General features: G+C 48.7%; 1 protein-coding gene across 5 annotated transcripts in view; it reads left to right on the top strand.

Annotated features, from left to right (window-relative positions):
- Positions 1-23,176, top strand: part of GSG1L (GSG1 like) — a gene marked incomplete at its 5' end in the record, with an annotated part of 224,864 nt that overhangs the window by 80,744 nt on the left and 120,944 nt on the right. For 4 of the 5 annotated variants that reach the window (XM_082644048.1, XM_082644049.1, XM_082644052.1 and 1 more), the window contains one exon: positions 997-1,044. The exons of the other annotated variant lie outside the window; for it this stretch is intronic. In XM_082644048.1, the coding sequence (XP_082500174.1) occupies positions 997-1,044 (48 nt within the window). The remainder of the gene's footprint in view (positions 1-996; positions 1,045-23,176) is intronic. 5 annotated transcript variants of the gene reach the window in all.

Consider the following 23,176-nt stretch of genomic DNA (forward strand, 5'->3'; position numbering starts at 1 on the left):
GGTGACTGTGTGGATAAGAGCAGAAACAGGGAGACCCATGCAGAGGCTACTGCGGTAATCCAAGAGGAGATGATGGGGCTGGTACCAGAGGAGGTGGTGAAAAGTAGTTGGATTCTAAGTATATTGGGAAGCTGGAGCTGCAGATCAGATGGGGAGGTGTGAGAGAAAGAGAGAAACAAAGGGTGACATCAAGGTTCTGACCTCAGCATCTGGGAGGATGGAGGTACCATTTTCTGAGCTGGGGATGAATTGAAGATGTGGTACCTGCCTTCACGGGGCTTCCAGCTTGTGAACCATCCATCTGAGAATAACACACAAAATGATAAGAGTTATAAGGTGACTAGCTGCCCCCTAGGAGAAGGCCACAGTGCCATGAGAGCTTCTAATAGGGATGAATTGTGTTCCCAGTCGGGGGGTCGGGGAAGGGAACACGAAGAGTATAGGAGCTGAGAGGAGGGGGAGGGGAGGAGGGGCGGGGAGGGCCAGCCCTGGATGCATGTGAAGGAATTTGGGCTTTATTTTGGGATAAAGTGTTTTGAGCAAGAGTGTGTGTACTTGCATGTGTGCATGTGATGTAATCAGAGCTGCGTGGTTTGAAAATATCCCTCCAGCTGCAGTGTGTATCCGACAGAAGCCAGAGTGGAGGTCCAGGGAGCCCAGTGACGGCCTCTGCCCTTGTCCTGCTGGGCCTGGACGGCGTGGAGCCCGTGGAAAGGGCAGGAGGGCTTTGAGGAGGTGGGAGTGACAGGGCTGGATGGATTGGACTGGGAGGTGACGGAAGGAGGCATCATGGGGACTTGCGGCTTTGCCATCCACATTCCTCAGGACGTTGGCTTTCTGGGAATTAGGCTTTAGAGAAAGATGCTGCTCGGGTTAGAGATGTTTGGGCCCCCCTACCCCCAGATCCGTACAGGGCTCGTGGGAGGGGGAGAGGCGGAAGCCTGAAGCTCTCACTTCCTTTCATATTCTGAAAACCTTTCTTTTTTTTTTTCAAAGGTGAAAAATGCCGCAGCTTCATTGACCTGGCTCCAGCATCAGAGAAAGGTAGGTGTGGCCCCAGCTCAGGTGTGCCAACCTTGCCCTCTCCAGGGACACTTCCCGAAGGCCTGGGTGATCCTGTCCTTCAGCATCCCTGGGTGATGGTGCCCCAGGGGCCAGAATCCTGTTGCAAAGCTCTGAGTTCCTTGAGCGGTTAGTGCAGGGGGAGAGGCAGGTGGAGGGACATTATCTTGCCCTCCCCCGCCCCCCAAGTGGGATGGTTCTGAGAGTCATTACACGTCCCTTACTTCCAGCGCGTGCTGGGACTTTGGGGGAGGTAGGATGGGTGTGCGGACGTTGGGATCAGGCAAGACCAGTGGTGGCATTGCTTCCAAGTGTAGGATTTGACCTTGGGGGAGGGAAGCCAGACATTCTGTCTCTGTCATCTCACAAGTGTGGGGAGGTCCAGCCTGATCGGGCACTGCCATTCAGAAAGGACCCATTGGTGTGCAGGGCTTGACAGCAGAGATTCTGAGCCCAGTGATGCTCAGATATGATGATTAGGAGCGGGCTGCCGCTTGTGTAGGGGGCAGAGTAGTCAGGATTAGGTTTAGCTGCAAGTAATGGCGACCCCAAGAACTGGCTTCAGTGGAGAAATGTACTTATTCCTTTTAAAAGTTTCAAATCTAGGGTGGCTCTGCTTCATGTGGTCTTCAGGATCCCGGCCCCTGGGGCCTCTCCATCATCCCTGTGACGTTTGTCCTGATGGACTAACAGGATGGCTAGAGCTACAGCTGTCACATCTGCACTCTAGGCAACAGGGCAGAGGAAAGGCAAAGAAGAAAGGGCAAAGGTTGCATGTCAACAGTAAGGTTCCCAGAAGTTGCCCCATGACACGGGCTTATATCCCCTTGGCCAGAACTTGATCACAGCTGCAAGGGAGGCTGGGAAATGAGGTCTTTATCCTGGCAACCATGTGCTCAGCTGAAAGGCAGGGGTTTTATCATTATGAAAGAACAGGAGAATGGATACTGGAGGATGTGCTGCCACAGGAGCGTAGGGCATGGCCACCTCCCTACTTCCCTACCCTGCCACCAAGGAGAGCCCTTGCCAAGAGAGAACAGGTGTGCAGGTCTCTTCAGACAGCCTGGAGATTAGGAGAGGGCTCTGACCCTGGGAGTCGTGGTGGGGAAACTGAGACAAGAGTTCAGTCCTAAGCTGTCCTGACATGGGGGGCCTTGGTGGGCCGAGGCTCAGGGGAAATTCTTAAATCCAGGATATGCGGTCACCCTCGCCCCCTGCTGGTGGGGTTGAGTTTGCAGTTTCCCTGCAGTGCCAGGAGGTTCAAGGGCCTGAAGTGCCCCGTCTCTGACCCCTCCAGGGTGTTGGGAGAGGTGGGACAGGCAAGGGGGCTGCGTGTCTTTGAGGCTGGTGACGTTCCTGTCTCACAGACGCTGTCCCCTTGAAGAGCTCCAGCCAAGTGGCAGCTGGTGAGACTGAGGGGCATGTGGCAGGGAGCCCATAGTGCTCTCGGGTCCAGAAAGAGGCTGGGCTCCCCCTCTGAGCAAGCTTTTTGCAGTGGGGACTACCTCCTCTGTTTCCTCTGCTTCCCAGTGAAGATGCCCTGTTTAGTGGCTACTTGTGGCCATCCCTGAAGTTTCGAGCTGAGCAACTTGGGCCACAGCTTCCAAACTGAGTTTTCCAGAAAATACTACAGCTGCTAATAAATGGCTGATATTTACTGAGCAGGTACAATGTGTCAGGCACTGGGCCAAACACTTTAAATGTATCAACTGAGAAACCTCCCCACAACCTTGCTAAGAAGGGGCTGACATTCTCACCCCACTTGACAGATGAGAAAACTGAGCCTTAGAGACATTAAGCCACTCACGTCTCACATCTCATAAGGAGCAGAGCCCCTGCTCCGTACCCCTCCATTGTACTGCATCTGAGAAGCCAGTACCTGTAGGCAACTTCTACGGTGCTCATCCCATAATCCCCAAGGCCTTGGAGTTCCTGGGTCTCCTCCGCTCCAAATCTGGCTTCCAGGAAGCTGGGCCCGTGTGTGCATATGTAAATGTGTGTGCATGTCTGGTTGAGGGCGAGGGTATGCATGCGTGGGCAGGTGCTCCTGTGAGAGTGTGCACATGGGTCTCGTGTGTGTGCCTGCATGCACACCCGTGGGTGAGTGTGGGCACGGAGGCATGTACACATGTGTGCACATATGAGCGTGTGGATGTGTGTACGTGCATGTGTGTGTCCACATACAGTGTGGACTGTATGGTGGCTTATTCCTGCCTCATGTATGAGGACCGAGGCCCCAGAGGGGTTGTATCTTTGTGTTTTACTGGCCTCGTGATTTTACTTTCAGGGCTTGGTGGCCACGCCAAAGACCTTCTGGCTGTGTGTATAAAAATGTTTAGAAGAAGCCTGAGTGGACTGGCTTTGCAGACCAGTTTTCATGGACTCACTGCCTCTCAAGCACTTAGGCTCACCTTTGGGGCTGGCGGGGTTTGGTCAGGCAGCTCTGTGGCCTGTTCCCGAACCTCCCGACCCAGCCCTCCCAGGGGCACCTGCAGGAGCCTGGTGTCCCCGGACCCCTCCGTGTGCTTGCCGAGTCCTCTCCACACTGTCTGTTTCACAGATGAGGAGCCCAGGCTGCAGAGAGAGGGGGACTGGTTCAGGGTCACACAGGGAGTCTGGGCCGATATTGGAGCTCAGACGTGTTCTCTCCCAAAGAACACTCTTCTCCCAGATTCTGGCTGCACCCACTCCCGCTGTGACTTACTTCCTGCTCTGCAAAATCCGATCATAATAATTAGTGTTAGGTGACACTAACACAAACTGGCTTTCATGCGGTGCTTACCACGTGCCAGGTGCTGTCCTGAGAACTTTATACCTGGTGGCTCATTTAATCCCCATTTTACAGATGAGGAGACTGAGGCCTAGAGAGTTAATTGACTTGCCCAAAGTCACACAGTTAGGATGCTGGGCTTTAAAACTGAGCTGTCTGGATCTTAAATGCCTGGTTCTTCTGCTGAAAAGCTAGGCCTTCCAAGCCTCTGTGTGTGTGTGTGTGCGTGTGCGTGTGTGTGTGTGAGAGTAATTGAGGCCCTTCTGAAATGGGCCCCGTCTTTGCCATTTTCTCCAATACCCTCTGTCCTTTCCTCCGTACCCTCTCCCCTGGCAAAATATGTGTCTGTCATCAGTGTTTTTACCATGGCATATTTTTGTTAGTTCTCCTGATCATTCTAGCTTTGTGCTTCACGTGGGAAATATCTTTTCATTTTAAATTAGCCTAAGCCACAACCATTTTTCATCTGGATTCCTGCCACAGTCTCTTAACTGGTTATGTCCTTCCATTTTTGACCCCTGCTTCAGTGGTAGCCAGAATGATCCTGTTAAAGCATAAATCATCTCATGTGGCTCCCTGTTTAAAACCCTCCCTTGGCTCCCATCTCGTTCAGAGTAAAAGTCAGTGTTCTCATCTTGGCCTGTAAGGTCTGGGGGATCTGGCCCTGTACATCCGGGATCTCATCTCCTGTAATCTCCCCTCCCTCACCATACTTCAGGTCTCCAAAATCTTTACTGTTCCTTGAGTCAGCCAAGCTAGTGTGTGCCTTGGCACTTGCTGTTTCCTGCTCCTGGAACACTGTTCTCTCAGCTCTCTGCACAGCTGGTCCCTTCTCATCACTCAAACGTCACATCTTCAGAGCAGCCTTCCCTGAACATCCTTAGAGCAGTCCTTCCTCCTGCCAAGTCCTTCTCTACTCTCTTCAATGTTTAGTTGTCTTTACATCACATATGAAATGTACTCAGTGCTTCTTTGATTAACAGTGGTCTCCCCTAAAAGAATGTCAGCTCCATGAGGGCAGGGATTTTTGTCTTATTTGTGACTTACTGTATCCCCAGGGCCCAAAGCAATGCCTGGCACTGTTGAATTAATGAAAAATGAACATTGATTTTTAACTGTATACACTCTTGTTATAAAAATTATAACAATGTTTAAATGTGTAAATGAGAAATGAAAGTCTCTTATAAGCCCACCCTTAGATATTCACTGGTAATGGTTTGGTTTATTAGTCCCTGAAGAAAGTTAGAAGGATGAAAGATAGATAGATAGGTAGATAGATAAATACACACCCATACGTATATACACATATATACTTATACACCTGTATAAAATCATAGATTGCTTTTTATATCAATACATAGAACTCACTCATCTTTTGGAACAACTGTATAATAGCCCATCACATAGAGACAATTTATTTAAACAAGCCCTATTACTGGACATTCGGATTATGTCCCCAGTACACTTTGAGAATCTTGTATCACAGCTGAGTAATAGTAACCTGTACACATATCTTTCTCCCTCACAAGAATGGGGCCCTCCGAGCAGTGGTTTCTTATTTACCTCTGTGCCTCCAGGGCCCAGCCTAGCACTGGAGCCCTACTGGCAGAGCAGAGTAATAAGTTCTCTGACAAAGATCTGCCCAGCAGCCCATGAGAGGCAGAGGAGGAGGAATGAATTAAGGACACTTGAGCAGTTTGTGAAGATGAAATGTGCAAATGCAGATAAACAGCAACGTCTGTGTATTGTGAACTTGTTACTGAAAATGCAGAGGAAAAGCTTCTTATGCTTCCTAATCTTCCTCTTCAAGGTTTCCCTTGTCTCTCCAAATCTCAACTTCTTATCCCCTGGGGCCAGATTCTCCTACCAAATAATTGTGACCAACTGGATACTTTTCAAACCTAGTGTGTTGGTCAGCAATAGTCACTATAATGCTGTGTAACAAGCCATCCCCAAACTCAGTGGCACTCAGCATGTATTTTTTTGCTTGCATGTCTGTGCGTTGACTTAGGTTTAGTTGATGTAGGCTGTCTTGGTTCCAGGCTGCAGACTGGGCTCAAGTCCACTCCATGTATATTCTTTTTGGGGGCCAAATAGAGGGGACAGAAATGCAAGGTGGCTAACTGCACAAGTACATTAGAAAAAAAAAATTATTCTTTTTTTTTTTTGGCTGCACTGTGCAGCATGCAGGATCTTAGTACCCTGACCAGGGATTGCACCCATGCCCCCTGCCATGGAAGCGTGGAGTCTTAACCACTGGACCGCCGGGGGAATCCCATGCACAAGCACATTTAAAACCTTTGCTTACATCCTATCTGCTAACATTCTGTTGGCTAAAGCAAGTCATGGGGTTGCATCCAACATCAATGGGGCGAGAAATACATGACCCACGTGGAGGGTGGAGTGGGAATGAATATTTGCTGAGTGATATTTAAAATTTAAAATCAGTCTAATCTGCCACACCTGGGCCTGACCACAGGCCTTAAGGATGATTGACAGCTGGCTGTGCTGGAACTGGCCCAGCTGGATTTCTGGGTGTATGTGCTTAATTTGCTTATCAAGGTCTCCTCTGGTCATTGTCATCCCAAAGTGACTTATTTATTTTTCCAAAAGTAACCAAAATATTTGAGGGAGGTAATTTATTCCTTCCCCAAACAATCCACTGAGCAGCCTCTGCATGCCAGCCATCTGCACACATGCCTTCCAATTCAACACACATTTCCTGAGCACCTACTTTGATCCAAGTTCTGGGCTAGGTATGGGGGGCAATGCAAGGACGAATGAGGTGAAGGGCCCTGCCCTACAGGAGTGGGAGAGAGCTACGGAGATGGTTATCTGGCATCGAGGGAGGGCTCCAGCGAGGAAGAAGGAGGCCACCCTCCAGTGCAAAAGGCTGGGGACATGATGGCTGCCACCTCCGATCCTGCCGTGGGGCGGGGGTGGGGGGGGTCCATGAGGATTTTGGGGTTTTCTGCCCTTTGTTATGTTAACTAGACCCCCCAGTAAAGATCTGTCCCAAGTCATTTGTCAAGGTGCGGTATGGGGAAAATTCCCAGTTCCTAAATCCCAGGTTGGAGCTTCCCCTCACTGGTGGATGGGTTCTCACTGTGAATGAATGAATGAAGGAAGGAAGGAGGGAAGGAAGGAGGGAAGGAATTGAGCTCGTCCTGATTCATGTTTGCCATCAAGGCTGTACTGGTAAATCACTGTGATTCCTCAATGCCCATCAACACACACCGTGGAGTACTGTGCAGTCTCCAACTTCTCTTAGCGGTATGGCTGTTGGGCAAACGGAGCTGGATTCAAAAGAACACACAGTATGTGATTCCATTTGTATAAAACTGGAAATCAGGCGACACGGATCTGTGCTGTCAGGACAGGGGTTACCCTTGAAGAGCGAGTGCGACTGAAAGGGAGCCAGTGGAGGGCTCTGGCAGCCGACGATGTTATGCTTCTTAAGCCGGGTGCTAGTTACATGATGCGTTCAGTTTATGAAAGTTCATCAAGCTGTACGTTTGTGATCAATGCCTTTTTCTGTATATGTGATACTTCCAGAAAAAGTAAAACAAAAATTTCCCGCACTGAATTCTAAATTATCTTTCTAAACTGGAAATCCGGCTCCATCAGCCTCCTGCTTAAAGGCCTTTCCTGGCTCCTAAACATACACCATGTAACACGGCACTCATGGCCCTTCGTGATCTAGTGTGTGTCTGCCTTTTCCACTCCACCTCCTGTAATCCCTCATGTGGACCTTGTGCTCCAGCCCCGCCTCCTTACTTGCATACATTTCCCCCAAAACTCTCCATCATATCTCATGCCTCTGTGCCTTTGCATATTCTCTTCCCTCTGCCTGACCTACATTTACCACCTCTTGTTTGCCATGAAAACTTCTATTTATCCTTCAAAACCCAGTTAAGACATGACCTCTTCTGAAAAGGCACCTCAGACTCCAAAAGTACTCACAGTGACTGGTCCTATTAGCACCCATCACACTGCCTTGAGATGATCCTCCTCCACCAGACTGGACACTCCCTGAGGACAGGCACTGGATCTTGTCTTTCCAGTGGCTCCTGTGCCCCAGATGGGGTTGGCACACAACAAGAATTTAATAAAGTTTTGTTGAATGAAGGAAAGAAGGAAGGAAGGAACAAGGGCCATGTTATAGATACTGAGTGTCCCATTTGGGTTTGGAAATCTGGATCCCGACTCTGGAAGCCGTGGTCTCCTCTGTCCCGCCTGGGCTGAGCTGTGTTTTAAGCCATCCCGGCTCCCTGTCCCTCTTTCCCAGGGAGCTGGGATTTTTGGCAGCTACCAGCTGGCAATTTTTGTGAAACAATCTCCTAAGCTTGTAGGTTTCATTTGTTTAATATTTCAGGGATATGCAACAATGTGGTGGCTCCGTGGCCACAATCCCTAGTCTTGCATGAGTCATTTCTCAACTGAATTCCTATAATAGTCTCTTGTTGGTTCCCTCAACCTCTCTGTTCTCCGTCTGAAATCGATTTACAATTCTGCTGCTCACTTAATTTATTTAGTGCATTTTATTGATTTATGTCATAGAACTGAAAGGTGCATAGATCAGAACATGCCAAACAGGAACAGGAGAGGGGAACCAGCTTCCACAGTTGCCCAGATTCTAACATCGAATTGCAAGCAGGTCAGCCTGCTGGCTGCAGCCTGAACACACCGAGTCACTGGTGCATCCTTGTGCCTGTGCATTAATCCTGGGTGATCTTTTCTCCCTGGCTGCTTGGGGGACTCACTGTCACCTTCACCTGCCAACCCAAAGGTCCTGCCTCTGCGAAGTCCTCTCTGGCCCCCAGGCTGAGTTAGTTATGCCCACTCTCGGCTCCCAAGTCACCGAGTACATGCCTGTGGTCCAGGGCCTGACAAAAAGGGAACTCTGATTCTTTCATTCCAACAAGACAGACAGTTCAGGACACAAAGAGGCATGAGACTGGCCTGAGTGGTCCACACGTCCATTTTTCCCTCTCACCTGCCATTCCCAGACAACATTGAGCTGGTTTTTGCAGCCCTCTGGGTGGGAACCATCATTTGTCTGAATGGCTCTGGTCCTTCTGTGGAGACAGCAGAGCTCTGGAATCCTCCTACAGAAGGAGATCATTTCCTGGCCATTCTCAATAAACTCACAACACAGGCCACCTCACCTGGAGCCATTTCATTCTTGGAAGCAGGGCAGGCTGCAGCCCTTGTTTTCGGGGAAGGGCTGCAGGGACCTTTGTCCACCTTCCCTCCACCTTCCCAGGGCAGGCTAGTGGGCAGCATCCCTCGGTGCCAGGCTGTGTGCCAGGAGCTGGGTCAGTGAGGAGAACGCCTCACAGCTTCCGATCTTGAGGAGCCTTCTAGTGGGGGAGACACACAAGGAGGTGGAGAGTCACATCTGTGAATCAGGGACCCATGGGGGTGCCCAGAGGCCTGTGAAAGAAAGATGGCAGTATTAGAAGGCTGTGTGGAGGGTTCCATATGGGGAGGATCCTGAAGGATGAGTGGCATTCCTTCTACTGCATAAGGGGCACGGCGGTGGGGGGGGGTGTCATTCCTGGTAGAATGAATGACATGTGCAAAGACGTGAGACCCAGTATCCTTGTGCCAGGCATGTGACAGATGTGCAATAGACACTTGCTGAATGACTGAAGAGTGGAAGGAAGGTGTAGCCCCGGGAGGGTAAGTGCCTTGCTCAAAGTCACACAGCAAATTTAGGTTAGAGTCAGCCTCACCTGCCAGGATCCTGAGGGCTTTTAATCAGCATCCCGCCCACCCTGCCAACACCACCCATCCTTTCTCATCTCACCCTTCCTTCCCACCCATTCCTCCAGCCTCATTTTCTCTAGCATCACACATGGTCCTCCCACCTCCCTTATTCTGAAGTGCTGGTTCTGCCACTTTAGTTCTGAAATTCTGGATTCCTCTAATTACGTGCTCTTATTAAAAGTGATTAAACCCCCGTGCCGGTGGAGGACAGCTCCCGGAGATCACAACATCCAATAATTGCTTTAGTTGCTCTAATTCCAATTATTCAAGATTATCTTTCCAGGTAATTAGGTGTCTGGATAGTCTCGCCTGTTCGCTCTCTCAGAGAGTGTCATATTAACCCCAAACGGTGACCAGCTTTCATGTTTCATAATTGGAAACAGTTTCTCCATGGTGAGAAGACTCTGTTAAGTGTAAACAGTGGTAATTAACATTTCGAAATGACTCTTCGGTCTTTTCATACTTTGGTGTGAGAAATTACCTCGGATGCTTAAATCCAGCTGTTTGCCCCTCTGAGCAGAGGTTTCAGCAGCATTGGGGAAATAGGGCTTGCTGAACTGCACGGGGGTGGAGGAATTTGAAGGATGCCTCCTTTGCACATTCTAGGAAAGTCTTTGCATGGGCTGGTTTCCTTCTGGATCTCTGCCTGGATGGGAGGCCTTGGGATGGAACTTGCCATAAGACCCTTCCATTGGGCCCAGGCTTTGCATTCACACAGGGCCTTCACTTTAGACAAACGATGAGTCCTTCAAATGAAGTTTACAATCAAGGCCACCAGGTACAGTTGTGTAGGTTACCCACTGTGCAACTCTGGGGGTCATGATTCATCTACGTGAGTGGCATTGGGTTGGGCAGTGCACATCCTGTACGACGGTAGGCAGGGGCTGGGGATACACAGACTGGGTTAAAAGAAGACAACATTCCACATACAGGTCTATACCTGCACCTCATTGCTGAACCACACGGCCTGTGATGAGCAGGGAATTTATAACCCTATTTTGTCATGTTTCTTTTTTAATTGATATAATTTCATTTATATAATATACAAAGAGTGAACGGCACAGAGTTTACATGTACAGTTCAGTGAGTTTCAAGAAATGCATACATCCATGTAGCCCACATCCTTGCCAAGATGTAGAACCAGGGCCAGCTTCGTGGGCACGTGACCTTATAGTCGCATAGGGTTCCGTGCACGGAAGGACCCTCCATTTGGTTTAATGCTATCCTGTAACTGTCTTGAAATTCTTTTTTTTTGAGTTTCTGAAGCAGGGTTTATTTATTTATTTATTTTTTGGCCAGGCCACACATCTTGCAGGATCTTAGTTCCCTGACCAGGGATCAAACCCACACCCTCAGCAGTGAGAGAGCGGAGTCCTAACTACTGGACCACCAGGGAATTCCCCCTGAAGCAGGGTTTAAATAGACTTTATTGTTACAAGGGAAGCCCTACCGAGCAGCGCCTTCTAAATGGATACATGTGGTCCCAGGATGTCAACATGGAGCAATGAAGAGGTCATGATCGCAGAAGAGGTCACTGTAACTGAAGGACATGATCCCGGGGAGGCCGGCCAGGAATGCAGCAGACATGATCAGGACAGGCCGGGGTGGCCAGGTCACAAGATGAGGGAGAGGACAGCTACTGTCTCTCCCGCTTCTTGTAGTTCTCCGGGTGTGACAGGACCCAGCCCGACGGCAGGAGGAAACACAGGAAGCAGGAGGTGAGCCCAATGGCGATATCCATAGTTCCGAGCTGCTCCCGCGGCGGCTTCAATGGATCTGGGCCCGCGGCACGGGGAGCCGCTGGGCCAGGCCTGTCAGGCCCCTCAGCAGCAGTGGAGTCAGCACAGACATGACCGCACAGAGTAGACTGCAGGTAGCAGGCAGCCGGAACCCAAGGTTGCGAAGTCAAAATCTGTCTTGAAATTCTTAATAATTTTTTCAACAAGAGGCCCTGAATTTTCTTTTTTTTAAAAATTTAATTAATTAATTAATTTATTTATTTGGCTGTGTTGGGTCTTCATTGCAGTGCACGGGCTTTCTTTAGTTGCGGCGAGCAGGGGCTACTCTTAGTTGTGGTGTGCGGGCTTCTCATTGCAGTGGCTTCTCTTGTTGCAGAGCACGGGCTCTAGGCGCGTGGGCTTCATTTGTTGTGGCTCGGGGGCTCTAGAGCGCAGGCTCAGTAGTTGTGGTGCATGGGCTTAGTTGCTCCGTGGCATGGGGGATTTTACCGGAGCAGGGCTCGAACCCGTGTCCCCTGCATGGGCGGGCGGATTCTTAACCGCTGTGCCACCAGGGAAGTCCCCTGAATTTTCATTTTGCACTGCCTTCCCGATTTGGACTGTATACTGCACCCCCATATTATTATTCACTTACTATTTCTCTTTACGTTGATTCTCTTACAAAGTCGAATTATTTTCTCCCCATCCTGAGCAATGAGATCTGTCAATGCACGGTTTTAGCGTGCCATGTTATTTTTTTCCAAGGTGCTTTAAAATAAATAATAATAATACCAAAAACTTATTTCTGTTTTGCCAATGTGTCAGACCCAGCTGATTCCCCCAACAACTCAGTGAGTTTGTGCTGTCGTTAAACTATGTGATGGGTGGGGAAACTGAGGCCCAGAGAGGTTAAGTTAACTTGCCCAAGACCATGTGGGTTGCGATGGTGGAGCTGGGTTGGAACCTGGGCAGGTGGGCTGCAGAGTCCTCGTGCTTTACCATTCCACTTGTTGCCTTGATGCGAGCTATTAAAATAGAAAAAGAATCCCCGCGACTAGGGAAGGACTAAAATCTAATGAAAGGAAGGGATGAGGTAAGTGTTGTCTGGGTGCGGCTGGGAGGGAGAAAGGGCCGTCATACCACATGGGATGACACTTGTCATCCTCCAAAGCCCTTATGACTCATGCATCTAATGCTGCTTCCTTCTTGTTATGATTCTAGTTCCAAGACAGGAGTCTAACCATCACACATGGGCTGTCAGGTGGGCAAGCCTCAGAGAGCTGGTCTCACCTGCTCCATTTTGCAGATAAGAAAACTGAGGCCCTGAGATAAAACTCTTCATGGCTGCCATGGCCTGAATACAGGTAGACCTCAGAGATATTGTGGGTTCAGTTCCAGGCCACCACAAGGAAGCAAATATCGCAATAAAGCAAGTCACACCAATTGTTTGGTTTCCCAGTGCATAGAAAAGTTATGTTTACACAATACTGTAGTCTATTAAGTGTGCAACAGCATTATGTCTAAAATACAATGTGCATACCTTAATTTAAAATACTTTATTGCTAAAAAATGCTAACCATCGTCTGACAATGCAAGATTGCCACAAATCTTCAATTTGTAAAAAAAGCAGTATCTTCAAAATGCAATAACAAGGTGTGCCTGTATAATGAGTGTACAAATGGCATACCAATCCCTAAGAAGTGGAGTCCCCACTCTGGGGCAGCCTCCCCCAGCCCTGCCCTGGCAATTCTTGGAACACTTATTGAGCAACTGCTACATACCAGTCCCTTTCAGGCATATTATCCCATTTAATCTTCTCAACAGCCCACAAAGTGGGTTTACTGTTATCCCCCTTTTCAGATCAGGAAGCTGAGGCTCAGGCTAAGACACTTGCTCCCGGTCCAGGGAGGGGCAGAGCTTGGATTTAATCACAGAGCTGAGTGCGGTGTTAATGCAGAGCATGGGCTCTGGATTCAAATTGTGACTCTACCTCATTAGCTGTGGGACCTCAGGCATGCTTCTCACCCTCTTTATGGCTCACTTTCTTCATCTGAAAAATGGGGATAAATAGCATCCACTTTGTAGAATTCTTCCGAGAGTCAAATGGAATAATCCACGCGAGGGGTTAGCACAGGGTCTGTCTCAATCAACACTAGCTTGAATGAATATTCCAGCATATTTCTGCCATCTCCTCAGTTCAGCCCAACCAGCTGGAAAGCTAACTTGGAAAGAACTCAAATTTGTGTTTACTTCTACTCAACTAACCTTCATCGAGTCATGCACAGAATTCCATTCCCTGCTAAATACTTTCACATCTCTTGGTTCATTTAATTCTGTTGACAGCTCTTTGAGGAGGTGCTATTATCTCTGGTTTACACCCAAGGAAACAGGCTCAGAGAAGTTGAGCTACCTGCCTGAGGTCACACAGCAAAGCCATGTATCCCATCAGTCATGTGCTATTTCTGCCACACCTCACAGGTTTTTCCACCCTGCCTGGGGCCTCCTGGCCCCTCTTCCACTCCTTGGGCCCAGGAAGTTCTTTGGTTGGCTTTGCTGTGTGTTCTGACCCAGCCAGGTGGCCCCATTGGCTCACAGCTGTCAGGGCCTGCGTGGAGCAGAGGGAGGTGGCAGCTAAGGGGACCCATGGCTGCTGCTGCTCCTGGCACCCTCTGCTCCTCACGCACCACATCTGCTGGCTCCCGCAGACTCGTCATTTGCAATCATCTGCCGGGCTCCCTGGAGGCGCTAAGTCTGTGATGTGACACAGAATCTCCCAAATCCCCTGCCTTTAGCCTGTGTGAGGAGCAGAGGGGTTTAAGCCCCTGAGACCTTATCTATATCTTGGACTTAAGTTAGAGGCCCTTTCAGGCCCTGGAGGGCTGGAGCCCCTGCCCTGGTTTGCTACCCAGGAATTGGCTCCTGCAGACCTGGTGCCAGTTCTGGAGCCAGCCTGACTCCCACGGGCTCTGCTTCGCTTAGGCTTTCCCCTGAAATTTCATTTTGAGTTTAAAAAGTCCTGTGTCTCTTGGCAGGGATGCCCTGGTCCCCTGCTTGTCCACAGAATCTCTGGCCTCGTGGGCTTCTGGTATTCAGCACATGTTTTGCCAAAGGCAGAGAAAGGCCAAGTGTGTGTGTGTGTGTGTGTGTGTGTGTGCGCGCGCGCGCGCGCGCGCGCGCTCGGGTGCACTTGTTCCGGAGACATGAGGAAGGAAAGTGGTTTCTCCGAAGCTGGTGTCTGTCTGTTGGTCTCATCACACACTCCCCTTCCCTGGCCCGTCTCTGGTGGTGAGGGCAGAGGCTGTTGGTTTTATTCATTAGTTAAAAATTTTTTTGATTGGGGGGTAACAGCTTCTCTGAGATATAATTCACTTACCATTTGTCTGTCCCCTTAAAGTTCAGTGGTTTTTAGTGTATTCACAGAGATGTGCTATCATCACCACTATGAATTACAGAATATTTTCATCACCCTGGAAAGAAAGTTTGCATACTTGATGGTAAACTATGAAGCAGGGTCAGCTGTCATCCCTTTAGCTGTCATCCCTCAATCCACCAGACCCCACAGACTCACACAACCAACGATCTCCTTTCTGTCATTGTAGATTTGTCAATTCTGGACATATATGAACAGAATCATATAATATGAGGATTTTTGTGCCTAACTTCTTTTACTTAGCACAATGTTTTAAAGGTTCATTCATATTGTAACATGTGTCAGTACTTCATTTCTTTTTATTGCCAAATAATATTTCATTGTGTAGATATTTATTTATCAACACTTTTTAAAATTGGGAAATACAGCACGATTCCAAAAAGTACATAAAATATATAGCTTAACAAATAGTTGAAAGCAAAAACTTTATTACCACTGAGGTCAAAGAAGAAGATCATTGCCAGCATGCCATGTGCCCCTTCCTGAGCACTACCAACTCCTGTCCCCAGAAGAGAGTAGTCACTGCCTTGCTTAGCTGTACATCAGGGGCTGGCAAAGCATGGCCCGCTGCTTGTTTTTGTAAATAAAGTTTTACTGGAACACAGCTACGCTCATTCCCTTATGTATATCCCTGGCTGCTTCCATGTTATAATGGCAGAGTTGAGCCGTTGTGGCAGAGATGGTATGGCCTGAAAAACATAAGATATTTCCTCCCTGGCTCTTTACAGAAAAGGTTAGCTGACCCTGCTTCATAGTTTACCATCAAGTATGCAAACTTAAACACAATAGATTTGCTTGTTTCTGAACTTTCTACATAAATGTGATCAAATGATGAACCTTTTTTGTGTCTGGCTTCCTTTGCTTAACATTATGTTGATCATTACTGTAGTCCATTCAGGCTGCTAAAAACAACAGAAATTTATTTATCACCATTTTAGAGGCTGGAAGTCCAAGACCAAGGCATCGCCAGATTCAGTGTCTGGTGGGAACCTGTTCCTTGATTCACAGATGCCTGTCTTTTTTTTTTTTTTTTTAACATCTTTATTGGAGTATAATTGCTTTACAATGATGTGTTAGTTTCTGCTTTATAACAAAGTGAATCAGTTATATATATACATATGTTCCCATATCTCTTCCCTCTTGCGTCTCCCTCCCTCCCACCCTCCCTATCCCACCCCTCCACAGATGCCTGTCTTCTTGCTGTGTTCTCACAGGGCAGAAGGGGTGAGGGAGCTCTTTGGAGTTTCTTTTATAAGTTATTAATCCCTTTCATGAGGGGTCCACCTTCATGATCTAATCACCCCCAAATGCCCCACCTCCAAGTACCATCACATTGGGAGTTAGAATTTCAACATAGGAATCTGTGTGTGTGTAGGGAACACAAACATTCAGTCTACAGCAATCACATAGCTGTAGTTTGTTCATTTTTATGGCTGTGTAATATTCCATTGTGTGACTCTATGACCTTCTGTTTGTTCGTTTTACTCTCAGTGGATATTTGGGACATTTTCAGTTTTTATTATGAATAACGCTGTTAGTTAAGTGTGGTCCCCAGACCAGCAGCATCCGCATCACCTGGGAGCGTATTAGAACTGTAAATTCTCAAGCCCTACCCCAGACCTCCTGAACAAGAAACTCTGGGTTGGGGCTGGCAATCTGTGTTTAACAAGCCCTTAGGGTGATTCTGATGCATCCTCCAGCTTGAGAATCGCTGCTGTTGTGTTTACCTATACATAGAATTACTGGGTCAACTCTGTATATCTTTAATTTTATTAGTCGTCTTGTTTTCCAAAGCGGGCATACCAATTTATACTCCCACACACATGGTATGAGAATTCCCATTGTTCTATTCTCGACAATGATTAGCTTTATCAGATTTTTAAAATTTGCCAAATGTGTGGATGAGAAATGGTATCATACTGTGGTTTTCAATGTGCATTTCCTTGGTTATTAAAGGAGTTCAGCATCTCCTCATGTTTATGGTTATTTGGGTTTTCTCTTGCATGAAGTGCCTGTTCACATCTTTTGCCTATTAGATTGTTTGTCTTTTAGTTATTGCTTTTTAAGGGTTTTTTTTTTTTTTACATATTATAACCCTTTGTTGCTTATAGGTATTACACACTCCTTTTGTCACTCTGTGGGCTTGCCTTTTCACAGATGTCTTTTGATGAATATAAATTCTTAATTTTGAAAATTGTGGTAAAACATCCATAACATAAAATTTACCATTTTAACTGTACAGTTCAGTGGCATCAAGTACATTCACGTTGTTATGCAACCATCACCACCATCCATCTCCATACCGTTTTTATCCTCCCAAACTGAAACTCAGTATCCATTAAACACTAATTCCCATTCCCCCCTCCCAATCATCATTCTCCTTCTTGTCTCTATGAATAAGACTGCTCGAGGTACTTCATATAAGTGGGATATGCAATATTTGTCCTTCTGTGCCTGTCTTATTTCACTTAGCGTAATGTCTTTGAGGTTCATCTATGTACCTCACTGTGGATGTGTAAGAAACAAAATGCTTTGGTGTGGTCTGGTATATATACTATATATATATATATATTTTTTTTTTTTTTTTTTTTTTTGCGGTACGCAGGCCTCTCACTGTTGCGGCCTCTCCCGTTGCGGAGCACAGGCTCCAGACGCACAGGCTCAGCGGCCATGGCTTACGGGCCCAGCCGCTCCGTGGCATGTGGGATCTTCCCGGACCGGGGCACGAACCCGTGTCCCCTGCATCGGCAGGCGGACTCTCAACCACTGCGCCACCAGGGAAGCCTATATACTATATTTTGTTTATCCATCGGTTGACGGACGTTTGGATTGTTTGTACCTTTTGGCTATTGTGAATAATAGTGCTGTGAACATTGGTGTACTAACATCCATTCAGATCCCTGCTTTCACTTCTTCCACCCAGAAATGGAATTGCTGGATCATATGGTAATTCTATGTTTAATTTTTTGAGGAACCACCATACTGTTTTCCATAACAGCTGCACCATTTTACATTCACAATGCACAAGGGTTCCAATTTCTCTGCGTCCTCACCAATGCTTGTTATTTTCTGTTTTGATAATAGCCATCCTAATGAATGTGAGGTGGTATCTCACTGTGGTTTTTTGTTTTGTTTTGTTTTGTTCTGCGGTGCGCAGGCCTCTCACTGTTGTGGCCTCTCCTGTTGCGGAGCACAGGCTCCAGACGCGCAGGCTCAGCGGCCATGGCTCACGGGCCCAGCTGCTCCGCGGCATGTGGGATCTTCCCGGACCGGGGCACGATCCTGTGTCCCCTGCATCGGCAGGCGGACTCTCAACCACTGTGCCACCAGGGAAACCCCTCACTGTGGTTTTGATTTGACTGGTGATGTTGAGCATCTTCTTGTGCTTTTTGGCCATTTGTGTATCTCCTTTGGAGAATGTCTATTCAGGTCCTTTGCCCATTTATGAATTGGGTTGTTTGGTTTTTGTTGTTGAGTTGTAGGAGTTCTGTATGTATTCTGAATATCATTCTTTATCAGATAAATGCTATGCAAGTATTTTCTCCCATTTTGTGGGATGCCTTTTCATTCTGTCGATAGTGTCCTCTGATGCACAAAAGCTTTCAAGTTTGATGACGTCCAGTTTATTTGCTTTTTCTTTTGTTGTCTGTGTTTTTGTTGTTGTAACCAAGAGATTATTGCCAAATGCAATGTCATGAAGTTTCCCCCTGTTTCCTTCTAAGAGCATGAACACACACCCAAAGCTTATTCATCCATCCATCCATCCATCCAATAATTTTGATTCTCCAGCTGCATGCACATCCTTCTGGCCTCATGAAAAATACTTCAAGGCTGTCCCAGGCCCATTTGTCTGGAAAACCTTGGCAAATATTCATGTTCCTGTGCTGTACTGGGTGCAGGAGAACTCTTGAGTCTTGCTACTCTCCTTGTCTTCCTTGGGAGATTGGGTGATTTCTGCTTTAAGATTTCCTAGTCTGTTATTCTCTCCCTGGCAGGATGGTGTGTGCATGTGTGTGTGTGTGTGTGTGCACGCGTGCGCGTTGGCAGAGGGTGCAGGGGCCCCCTTCAGTGATCCACTCCAGCATCTGTGCTTTCTTGCTTCCCTTGAATTCGCAACACTAGCTGCTGTAACAAAGAAACCTCCAAATCTTTGTCACCTTCCGTGATAAGAGTTGGTTTTCCCAACACGGGAGGTCCTGTGCAGGTGATCCCATGGTCGACCCCCTTCCTCATGCTCATCCAGAGCTCCAGGCTCCTTCCCCTGCAGACTTTGGAGTCTTCTCCATCCAGCCAGAAGTTGGGGAAAGAGGATGGTGTGGGAGGTCCCTGTGGGCCCGGCTGGGCTGGGAAGTGGCTCCTTTCATTTCCACCCACATTCCTTTGGCTGGAACTCAGTCTCATGGCTGTACTCAACTACAAAGGCTATAGGGAAATGTAGCTTATTTGTGTGCCCACGAGGAAAAGGAAATGGGCTTTGGTGACACATGGAAGTCTCTGCCATACCCTCTGTCTTCCCTTTCTCTGTCCCCCAGGCCAGGGGAGCTTTATTAAGTGTGGGATGTCAGGGGGAGAAGGGGCAGGAGAGGGGAGGTAGCCCAGACCTCTTCTCTTTTTCTAAATACAATATTTACAGTAAAAGTTGTGGCTTTTAAACTTAAAAGTCCAGGCTTTTGCAGCTCAGAAGCCTTGCTCTTGTGTCCTGAGACCCGGCCCTGCTTTCCCCTGGACCCCCTCCCCTGCAGCAGTGGATACAGGTGGGGAAGGACAAGGGGTTCAGGGAGGCTGTGGGAAACCTTACCTAATGTCTCAAAAAATTATCCTGCTACTGTTAACTCAAGAATCCAGTTGTGTGTCTGCCACCCTTTAGTTTGCAGATACTAGTTTCTTGCACTTTTTAAAATCAAAACGCCCATTACCTGCTTTCAGGTTCTTGATTCCTCACTGGTTCCACAGGATTCCCCCCTGCACAGCAGCAAAGGGCCACCAATCCCAGGTGCGGGTCCCTGCACCCTGGACTGTGTTTATTTGCTTTGGGGGCTGATTCAGGAAGCGCAGAACTTCGCTTCCCTTCGGACTTCGGCTCTACCTTGCCAGTGCTCACTCTGCCCTTTTCACTTTAACTGATCCTCTTTCGTGCCACAGAAGTCAGAAATAAAGCAGAATTTAGGGAGTTCCGATCACTTCCTGTCATGCTTTGACATCGGACTGATGGCCCTGAGCAGCCTGTTTGTTCCTGCCCAGTTGTTCTTGTTCTGAACAGAACTGCAGAGCTCACTTTTGCTCTCACCAGCAGTTTTCACCAGCTCAGTCCCTGGTGGTGGGCGCCTACCCATCCCGACAGGATCCTGACACCCTGCCTATAGGGCCTTCGAGATTTCCTTCCCTATTAGGGCATCTGCTCCCATCCCTGCTGGACTCCAGCCCGTGTCGAGGCATGTTTGCCTCGATGGAAGCCTTTGGGGAGCATAAAGTTTGGACTCTTGGAAGGTCAGTGGTCATCCTGCATGGCCCTATGCTCTCTCAGGAGACCATCTCCCTTGTTGACGGGGGATCTGAAATGGGCAGTCTACCTCTAGATCATTCTCCTAGTGAGACAGACCCAGGCAATCGCTCAGTGCTCCCAAAATCCTTGGCACCATTGTTGGACTGGGGACTGGTGGGAGGTTCTAGAAAAGAAGGAAGATTGGCTGCAAGAGCCAGAAGCCTGCTCAGACCAGCTTAACTACAAAGGCGATTTTGACAGGACAACCCCACAAAGTCCGGATGAGAAGTATTTAAAGACCAAAACTTAGGATATGAGAAGGGGACTGACCAGGAGTCTTACTTCTCTTCCTCTGCACATCTGTTTCTTTTCTTGTGGCCTCTCCTGCGTGATGACCGTAGCCCTATAGTAGTCTACTGACCTTCCATCTGTTAACTAAATCTCTAGGTCCCATTTTCAAATACTTGAGGACAGAGAATCTGATTGGTCCAGCTTGGAGCTGGGGACAACTCAGATTGGATGAGCTGAAGCAGGGGGAGGGATCACCCAGGACGCCCCAGGGTTGTGGTCAGGGAGGAGATGATTGGCAGGGCTACTGTGGCGGGGGGATGGGGAGTGAACCATTGTTTGGTTTAGGAGAAAGAGGAGGACTTTGAACCAGAGAAACCCAAGATCTGGGTTCAAATCCCAGCTCTGATTTGCATGCCAGGTGTCCTTACCAACTCTGAACCTCAGTTGCCTTATTTGTAAAATGGTCAGGATCATCTCCCAGTTAAGGGTATTGTGAATATTAGCACCTCCTTTTCCTTGCCTGGGTTGTGATGGCACTGGGCATGTGAAATCCTTAGTGTCCTGGGCAGGCTGGGTGAAGGTCAGGTGGGGTCCTGAGCGGGTGGGGTTGACCCTTGGGTCCTGGGACTGAGGGGTCTTAGATTATGGCACAGTGTGGGTCCCAGAGCTAGGCCTGACCATGCTTGGGGTAGGGATCAGATTATCAGGTGGCGGGTACTGAGCGGTATCATCTTGATGCACTTTGCAGGTTTAATGGTTAAGGTATGGAAAGGCATTCCAAGTGGGAGGATCAGCAGGTGCAAATTCAAGGAGATCGGATGCCCGTGGCCCGTTCTGTCTGCAGCAGCTACTGGCTTTAGCTGGACACTGATAGGTGGGGGGCAGTTAGGAGCCAGGCTAGAGGGGTCAGCCGGGCTGGGTCTCAACAAGCTTCAAATATCGTATCAAGAAGCTTGGTCTCGGGCTTCCCTGGTGGCGCAGTGGTTGAGAGTCCGCCTGCCGATGCAGGGGACACGGGTTCGTGCCCCGGTCCGGGAAGATCCCACATGCCGCGGAGCGGCTGGGCCAGTGAGCCATGGCCGCTGAGCCTGCGCGTCCGGAGCCTGTGCTCTGCAATGGGAGAGGCCACGACAGTGAGAGGCCTGAGTACCGCAAAAAAAAAAAAAAAAAAAAGAGAAGCTTGGTCTCTATCCTGGAGGCCACCAGAGGGTCAGCAACAGGATCAACAGTGGTAGATCCGACCTGAACTCTGGAAACTGATTCATAGCTACCCCTAGGCAGAGCGGTGGCCTTGGTTGGAAGCAGCAGCCCCTAGAACTCTGGGGGAGCTTGGGGAGGGCCTGAGAGGGTCGTCTGTCTCTCAGGTGTGGCTGAGAGACTGGCACTGAGTTAGCTGTCAGTTGAGATTCTGACTACATGTCCTACGGATTCAGGGTAGAAAGAGCCCAGAATCAGGGCCTGTGTCATAGACTTCAGGTGTCATTGGGAATAAAGGCCCAACTAAAGCCCCCATTGCTGACTCTGAAGCCCTCCTTTCCTCCAATAGGGTGTGAAGAGCTGAGGAGGTGTGGCCAAGGCCACTTTTGGAGGACCTGTGGTCGGGGCCTTTCTCAGCCATCCTGGCTGCGCTTCCCCTGGGAAGGGGGCACTGTTTGCTGATGAGAGTGGGGGGATCTCTTCCTGCACCCTATCTGCACCAACACTTCCCACGTGGGCATCTTCCCAGCTTGCGGTCTCACCTCAATGTTCTCTCCTCGGAGAAGCCTTGCCCTGCCAGCCTGTCTGAAATGGACACCCCCATCTCTAATCACTCTGATTTACCCCTTCTGCAAATCCCTAAAATGATCTTGTCGGATGTGTTTACTTGTTTTCTGTCTTGTTTCCCAAACACCTTGAGCTACACGAGGGCACAGCCTAGCCTGCCTCATTCGGCGCTGAATCCCCGCATGGTGCTTGGCGCCCAGCAGGAGCTCAGCCAACATCAAAGGTACATTTTGGAGGCTCTGCTGAGCCAGGCACTGTGCACAGAGCATCTCACTGAATTCTCCTAACAGCCCCACGGGATAGGGGCGATTCTTGTCCCCATTCTATACATGGGAAAACTAAGGCTCAGAGAGGCTGAGCACACTGCTCACACGCACACAGCTGCAAAGTGACTGCATCGGGCTTCAACCCGGGGCCGCCTGGCCTCCAGAGCAGGCTCTGTGGTGGCTTCCGAGCCATTCGCTCTGGGTTTCCTCTACTTTTTGTTCTCTTCCAAATCTAGTTTCCTTGGAAATAAAATTCATAGCTCACTTAAGTCTTCCTTCCCTCTCTGCACCTCAAGGGCATTCCATCCTGAGGTTTATTTAGAGTTAAATAAGCTGAAGGGGGAGGGGCCCTTACAAATGGACCGGTAACCCGCTGGGCACGGGAGGCTGCCCTGCCTTCCTGGCTTCCCCTCTGCTGGCTCATTATTTCCCGTGGAGTTCTCATCAACATCCCTTTACGACTGAAGTTGACAAATAAACTGGCTGAGACGGTCAGAACGATTTAATTTAGTTCAACTGTGGCCCTTCCCCCTCCTGCACTCATGCCAACGGAAGGACCACTGAGCCGGGCTTCAAAATAGGGCCTTCACCTCCAGCAGATCTGGGGCCAAGCAGGGCCAG

Source organism: Mesoplodon mirus (genome assembly GCF_964341445.2).
Source record: "Mesoplodon mirus genome assembly, chromosome: 15".
NCBI classification, from domain to species: domain Eukaryota; kingdom Metazoa; phylum Chordata; class Mammalia; order Artiodactyla; family Ziphiidae; genus Mesoplodon; species Mesoplodon mirus.